This window comes from Pundamilia nyererei, unplaced genomic scaffold (genome assembly GCF_000239375.1).
Source record: "Pundamilia nyererei isolate P.nyererei 1_Seehausen unplaced genomic scaffold, PunNye1.0 scaffold00020, whole genome shotgun sequence".
NCBI lineage: Eukaryota > Metazoa > Chordata > Actinopteri > Cichliformes > Cichlidae > Pundamilia > Pundamilia nyererei.
In genome coordinates, this window is record NW_005187421.1 from 2,210,130 (window position 1) to 2,218,056 (window position 7,927).

The following is a 7,927-nucleotide window of genomic DNA, read 5'->3' on the forward strand; positions in this document are numbered from 1 at the left end:
GGCTTTAACAAGCACTACTAAAAGTATACTTCAACTTACAAGCAAGCTGATGAGTTGTTGTTATTGTGTGACGAACGGCGTTAAAGCTAATAATTAAATCTGATATTTCAGATATTTGTTTTGTCTCTAATTGCCGGTTAGAGACAAAACAAATTCTAATTCTTTCTCCTGGTCCAAACATACCAACTTTTTTTCTTCTTTTTTTATTTCTATAATACAGGAAAATGTTTGATGTGTGTGTGTGTGTGGGGGGGTGATTCGGGGAAAATCGTGTGCGCTATCCCACACTCAGACGTTTTTTCCAGTGATCTCACATACACTCCTCTGATCCTACTAACACATGAATTGTCATTGAGGCTTTTGTAGACTCTGCAGGGTGCTGTGCTGCACAATTAAAGTTTAGCGCTCAGTACAAACACCTACTGATTACAAATTTGATCAGCGAAACGGATTATTGCTTTTGGACTCCTATTCAGAGACCCAGACTGCACCCCCACCCCCTTTTCTCCTGCGAGCGCCCTCTGCGCGCTGCACCTGTACTGCTGCGGCTTGTGCGTCAGAAGATGGCAACTGATTCTTTAGACCCCTCTGCTAGTGGAGATGGCTGCAGACCTAGTCGACTTTGCGAAGTGGCAACGGGTTCTTCTCTAGCTGCATCTGCACCGCACGCGTTTGACAGTACCTCGGTCCACGCGTTTATTACGTAACAGGAACGCAAGGGCAAACTTTTGGTGACATTTTTACGCACAGATTCCCAGTTTGCACGAGTAGACGACCATTGCGTTGTTCTCTTACTACTTCAACCGCGCGATATTCAGCAAAAGAAAAAAGAAAAAAGAAAAAACCAAAGCGCCACGATGCAATTTTATATAGCTGTGGTATTCGCTTACGGAGTGTGGGGTAAGTTTAACAACTTCTTTCATCACGAAAATATGGGCTGGTTGTAGATAAGTTATCTTTTTTCAAGTGTTCCAAAATCTATTGTTTTTCACACCAATTTTAAAGGGAACATATTTTCTAATAATGTTTTTTAAGAAGTAGCCGCCGGGTAAATCCAAGTAAATATCTTTCACATAAGCACGGACAACAAAAAGGGTAGAGAGGGAGAGAGAATAGTGATTTCCAGGGTTTCTATCGAATGCATGACAGAAGATGTAGCAGGATAATTATGTTGCTTTCACGATAGCTTGAATTGGTCGTATTTAAAATCGTTTTCGGTGCAATGGCTATTCCACCCACTAATAACCACCTCCAATATTATACAATTTAAGCTTATCTAAATGTGGACGTAATTGTAATCAATAAACATGCCCAGTTAATGTCTTTAGTCCCATTTCATGTTATTATGCATGTGGGTCTGAGGATGTTTGTTTTGCATGTTTATTACATTTATTGGACTGCAGAGAATTTGCCATTTGTTCGATTTTTTTGGAATTATCTTCGCTTTTCTTAATCTAAAGCATTCATAATCTAATAAAACAGCAGTGCATCCACTACTGTATCGGTAACTCTCTGCTACTTGTGTGGGATCTTGTAAGGTTTAGAGCAGGGGGAAACCTAAAGGGAACACCGAGTTAAGTCTGCCAGTTGTTGTCGCTGAGTGTAGTCCAAGCGGAGCCACTGCAAAATGAAGGCACCGGCCAAGAAAATGTTTGGGATATTAATATCTCCCTGATATTTTAAACCTATTTAGTGCATTATTTGGACTGATCACACACCACTCCATGTTCAGCTGTAGGTTTGAGACAGACGTGTTGTTTGAGAAGAAGCTTTTAAGACTGTCATACAGCTTATAAACTAATGACAGCAGGGCAGTGATAACCTGTCCCAGGATTTTCTTTGGGATAATTTTCATTCCTTTCCCCCCCATGACTGCTGTCTTTGGTTCCCTTTGTCTCTCTTAAGGTTTCTTTGCAATGACTTCTTGTTTGATTTTGATAACTTTCTGCGTTTTCTGTTGATTTTTGCCTCATTTGTGATCCTCTGTCCACACTCATTAATTTCACCTGCGTTCAATTAGCTCTCTGTGTATTTAGCCCTGTGCATCCTTTGTCAGTTGCAGACTTGTCTGTTTCCCTTCCGCCCCAGTGGTTCTGTCTCTGTGTGACTCCCCAAGGCTTTGTTTTCCTTTTTGATCCTTCCAAGTTATTAGTTAGACTTCATTTTGAGTATGGTGCTCACTCTACAGTGCCTTTTGGTGTGTAGAATTGATTACATTAATTAATGCCAGCTTTGTCTCCATCCTGTTTTCTTGTGTCTGCATTTGAATCACCTCTGAACTTTACGCTAAAACTAGTCATGGAAGAAATGAGCTGCATTTTCTTTGATTAGATTCTAGATACAACCATGCACTGGAAGACAAAATGTCTATACTGTGTGCTGTATTGTGAAAAATAGATCTGTTGCATCAGAAAACAGCCCATTAAGAGCATAGTTCGTATGTTGTCACAGTCAAACAGCTGATTGGCTTTATCCCAGAATCTCACAGAGCATTGCCACCAAGCTCTTTGGAACCATAATTCACAATCAGTCAGTAGAAACTGTTGGACCACATCTGTGGCAAACCATCTTCTCTGAGTTTTTGTCAGTGTGCTTACCTCTTTCCTTATCAGCTTTTGTGGGGCTGCAGCATGTTGAAACAATCCCAGAGACAGTCAATATAGTATAAGAGCTGTCTGAGTAGTTGCAGATCAATTTTAGAGCATATTTAATGAATTTTCTCACATTTCTTTCACTTGAGTCCATGTTTGAACTTGTTATTAAATGCACTATTATTTCATATGACATATATACAACATATAAGTAAACATATAAGACATCCATTTGCATAAATGTTGAATATTTGCAGCTGGTCTTTGATGCCAGCTGAAAAGTCAGGGATAGTTAGTTAGGAAAGTAGTGAAACTTCCCATTAAATTTTGGGGAATATGCATATGCATATTAAAGAGTTATTTCCTCCATTTTTTCTTCATTATGCTGTAACCCTAACAGCAATTATCCGCCTGAAGGGTTTATGCTCAAAGTGTAAATATCACACTTTTTTAGATGAGCAGCTTATCTGTAATACAAATTGCACACTCATCTAAGTGAATGTACTTGTGTCAGTCTAAATATTGAGGAACAGCATATTGTAACTGAACGGTTACGTGCAAATATTACAAATAAACAATGTTAGACAAACAACTGATGAAACGAGCTGATATAAGAGTGTACAATTAATAATAGAATAATTTTCACTGTTATTTGTGATATGCTTTATTATTCTTATACTGTGTAGTACAATCACTGAAATGTCCAGTCCTGAAGAGTGATTAATGGGATCATTGATTAGTTCATGTTAACTAAGAATATAAGTAAGTGAATGTAGAGAAACCTTATATGTGTCCTAGGAAAGTAAGCAACTGATTCTCAAATCAAGTTATAATTAAAGTAAAACAACAAAAAAACAAATAACTGTCATATTTATTGGTATTTATAATGGCTCTAGACCTTTATAAAGAATTAACCATGTGAAAAGCTTTTATCTAGCTAAATATTACAGTTTGCTAATTACTTGGTACTTTTTTTTAATTTTCAGCTTACTGAGGAAGTAAACTGAAAATGTAAAGTTCTGAAATGGCTTGTTGTGGCTGTTATTTGTGGATGTCACTTTTAACCAGACAAGTTATCACCAAGGAATTCATATATCATCGGCAGCCAAGTACGTTCAGAATATTTAATTCTCTGTTCAGTTATTATGAACATCGGGCACTGGCAGAGGCACAACGATCACGTCCAGACACTATCAGCTGAAGTTTCTTTTTCTTGCGTGTTGCACACAAAACAAGGCAAGGACATGTTTTCGCTACAGTAAATAGTCTGGTTAAGGGGTGTCAACAGAGCTTGCAATAGGGGTTTGGCAGAGACAAGACCATTTAATATCCAGCAATGTGAGCTGAACATTTGGCTTCACGTATACAATTCCATTGGCTAATAGCTAGAAACATTTAGGGATAAAGTGTGAAAAGTTTAGTCAGTAAATAATCTTAAATGGTAATGCAACAGAAGCATTCCTCCATGTGATTTCTAAAGGAATATTCCCTGCAAGTTATCAGAAAACTTATGTTGTGCTATATATTTTGATTGTATTTTATTTTCTATTTTAAAAAAATCTAATCTAATATATATTATTACAGTGTGTGATACTGTCATACTTTATAGCTCTCCACTGTTAAAGAGAGATTGTGTGCTATGTTTGAATAAAGTAGAAGTCATTAGACATTAGGGGATTAGGGGTTATGTGTTCAGATGCTGGTTTTCAAAGGAGAATTTAATCGTTTACTTTGCAGCCTTTATGCTGCAAGGCTAGCAAGTCTTCCTGTCTGTCTATAGCGAGTCTTTTAGAGTTAACCAGAAATGAATGTGTTTGATCACCCTAGTTTAACCTGATGCAGATGCTTATGTGACATATTCTGCCGTCGCAGAGGAAATAAACTCATGATGAGCAAGGAGAAAATCAGCTGTCACAGATGATGAGCTCAAATTAAATGAAAATATAAACCCTTCCCTGCACAAGTGTCTCAGAAGGCTTCTAGAAACCTAGGTTAAAAGACTAAAAGTGATAACTACAAAACTGTTTATTCAATTCTGGAACAGTGGATTCAATTGAATCCAATGAATTAAATAAACTGCCTTTGCTACTCTGCTTTACAAGTTCAGCAGCAACTAAATATCTGATATAATTGCCTTTTACTTGAGCTTAAAAATAAAACATGCTGATACATTTTTGATGAGTGGCTCATGCTCATTGTCAAATTTGTGTAAATGCACTTCTTTTGAAAAGTTCATTTAAAATTACAGCCACTCATATTTTCTACACCACCTATTTAAGACTGTTGGCAGTTAGGTTAAGTGACAGCACCAGCATCTACAGGCAAAAGCTAACGTCTAAGAATTGCTTTAATTTTCATTCTTTGAGGAGGGAAAAAGCAAGAAGCCAAACATCGGAGATTTGGGTTATTCTTATTTATGTATTAGACTTTAAACACTGCCAGCATGCCATCTTATTGTGCTGCAGTGAGTAACTACTGATGTGTGAGATCTATGTTAGTATTCCCAAACTGATTTAAATTACAGATTGAACTGTAATTGAACTGAACTACAGATTAAACCCCCCTGGGTTTTGAAAGCTAAATTTTAATATATTGTTCATAATCCATCACTAACATGGTGATTTAGGAAGAATCAAGAAAAGACTGATAGTGTTAGAGAGTAATATGATGATTTTAACTGTTTTAAATATTAAGGGCATATGTTTATTTTATGATTGCAGGTGCTGCTAACCCTGCCTGGTATTAGCGCACCGGTGTTGTATTAGTTCCTTTCAGGAAAAACAAAAAGGAGGCAGAAATGTTGGGCACACCAGATGTTATCAAAATAAAAAAGAGATTAAAATGATTTCCCAGCATTTTCAGCATAATGAAACTGTCCAGCTTGATGTATAAAATTCAGTGACTTTTACTCGACAGAATCTAATTTCATGCCATCAGGTTTCAAGATGTGAAGCTGATATGGTTTTGTTTTTTTCACAGAAAATAAAGTGTGAGGGGACTTTATTGTAAACATAATCAGAAATACGGGCATGTGCAGCATGCCATGAGTGAAACCATTTGATTAGTTTCCACCTTCAGCTGTTCAACTTGTTTGATACCTCAAAGGTGCAATGTTTCAAGTCAGGAGCAGGTCTGACAACATGAGGCATTGTTTATTATCCCAAAATATTATTTAAAGAACACACACAAACACATTATATAATACCAAATAAAGCACCTGCATTTACTTTACTTTAACAGTTTGCGCTAAGGGCAAGAGAAAGGATTGAAGAAAAGGAGTAGATTGTGATTATAATTGTCAGTCCAGGAATGCCAGTATAGGTTTAATCAGTGTTGGGAAGGTTACTTTTAAAATGTATTCCATTACAGAATACACATAACGGGTATGGCAGTCCATTCTCCCTGCAGCACGGACTACACTGCCTATGATGCTACATTCTTTAGAGCTATACCGGTAGCATTCTGCCTATTAGCTTAGCACAACAACAACAAAAAGGCGCTCTCTCACCCAGGAAACACGCAGAGAGAGAGAGAGCGTCACCCTGTAACCATGGCAACCATAACGCTGCCGCCTGGAACAACAGAAGATAGCTGTCAAACAAAACTCAAACAGTCCTGACCCGCCACAATATGAAACAGGGAAATACCGCCGTGTAATCCGTTTATTTCAACAAAGTAACTGTATTCTAAATACCACCTTTTTAAACGGTAACTGTAACGGAATACAGTTACTCATATTTTGTATTTTAAATACGTAACAGCGGTACATGTATTCCATTACTCCCCAACACTGGGTTTAATGTATAACCTAAAGTTGGGCCCACATACTGTTTTTTGAACCAAAGGCAGACTCAGTATGCAATTTTAATAGTTAGAGTGCGAATGAAAGAATAGAGAAGACGTCCTTGTTTCATAAAGCCCATTTTACATTTGATGCAGGCACCAGGTAATATATTTTGTTCTGTCTCTGAAGTACATCAGTTATTTAAGATTGCTTAATGAAGTACAGCAGCTCGTTATGGGTTGCAGAAAGAACAGCAGCTTGGATGTTCAGGAGCTCACAAAAATATCAAGATGAGGTTGATAGATGTTACATTTTACTGACACATTTGACAGGAATAAAATAGAGTATCAGAAACTTTCTATTCAATCATATTGCTTTTCTGCTTTGTTTACAGCACTCAATATGACAGAGGAGAGGAGGACTTGCCCACTAGGATATTTCCCCTGTGGGAACCTGACCTTTTGTCTCCCTCAGCTCATGCACTGCAACGGTATCGATGACTGTGGAAATCAAGCAGATGAGGAGAACTGTGGTGAGTCATTGTTTCTACTTGAACACTTGTTAATAAACTCATATGCCCTGATGCATACATCTTCAAAATACCAGCTCCAGAAAGCCCTTAGGTAATGGCTGACACATACACAGTGTTTGAGATTTTCCTGGTTTATTGGTTCATGTGATAAATTACTGGTGTAGATGCTATAAACACACACACTCATACATACAAACACCCTTGCTTTTGAGTAATAACCACTGCTACTGTATTAGAGAACCTTGCTGATGCAAGCTGTGATTTGTAAATGTACAAACTTAGCTTTCCTTGTCACCTGCTGGTGGCATGGGCAGTGGTATTAATATGCATGCTGGCTGCTGTTTTTTAAAATATGTTAATTTACATCTATGATGTACCTTCGAGTCCTGCACTGGTAAAACTCAGTACTGAACTCAACCCGACCTGGACCCAGAAGCAAAGGTTCAGAGCTGGCTCGTGGCATAAGGACTATAAATACAGCTGATGGGTGTCAGGATACAGTAGGAATGAAGAATTTTGCTCAGAAATAATCATTATTCATAACACTAAATCATTTGCATTTTATGCACAGCTGTCATAGTAGCTCTTAAGCATTATAAGTTTGAACTATAAAGCAGTTCGACAAATTAAATTACGATGATAACTAACCAAACTCCTCCAATGTATATATTTTTAAGTGTGTTTCTCATTTGCCTCACCCATTGATTTCCTCCTCTGTCCATTTTTTCTTTATTAACCTTGAAATTATATATACACAGGTAGCTCCATGCCCTCCTGGGTTTTAATTGCACCTTAGAACACACATGCATCAACACTACAATGAGCGGGTGGAGGGAGGTTTGGAGTCTTCTCTCACCCCCGTTCTCTGCGGCCTGCTGGAGCGGGGCGGCTAGAAGGAGTTGGCCGTCCGACTGCGGTCTGGAGTGTGGGGCCTCCCTACTGCTGCGGAGTCGGGGCGGTCTGCCTCTCCCCACCGCAGGGAAAAGGGTAACACCACCTGGGTCTGGGTGCAGTTCCCCC

The 7,927-nt window shown here is 38.3% G+C and overlaps 1 protein-coding gene across 1 annotated transcript in view; it reads left to right on the plus strand.

The window, feature by feature from the left end:
- Positions 1-582: 582 nt before the first annotated feature.
- The window catches only part of rxfp1 (relaxin family peptide receptor 1), a 72,465-nt gene continuing 65,120 nt past the window's right edge, over positions 583-7,927 (plus strand). The window contains exons 1-2 of the mRNA XM_005726593.1: positions 583-900; positions 6,770-6,907. Coding sequence (XP_005726650.1) covers positions 858-900; positions 6,770-6,907 — 181 coding nt within the window. The 5' untranslated portion in view covers positions 583-857. The remainder of the gene's footprint in view (positions 901-6,769; positions 6,908-7,927) is intronic.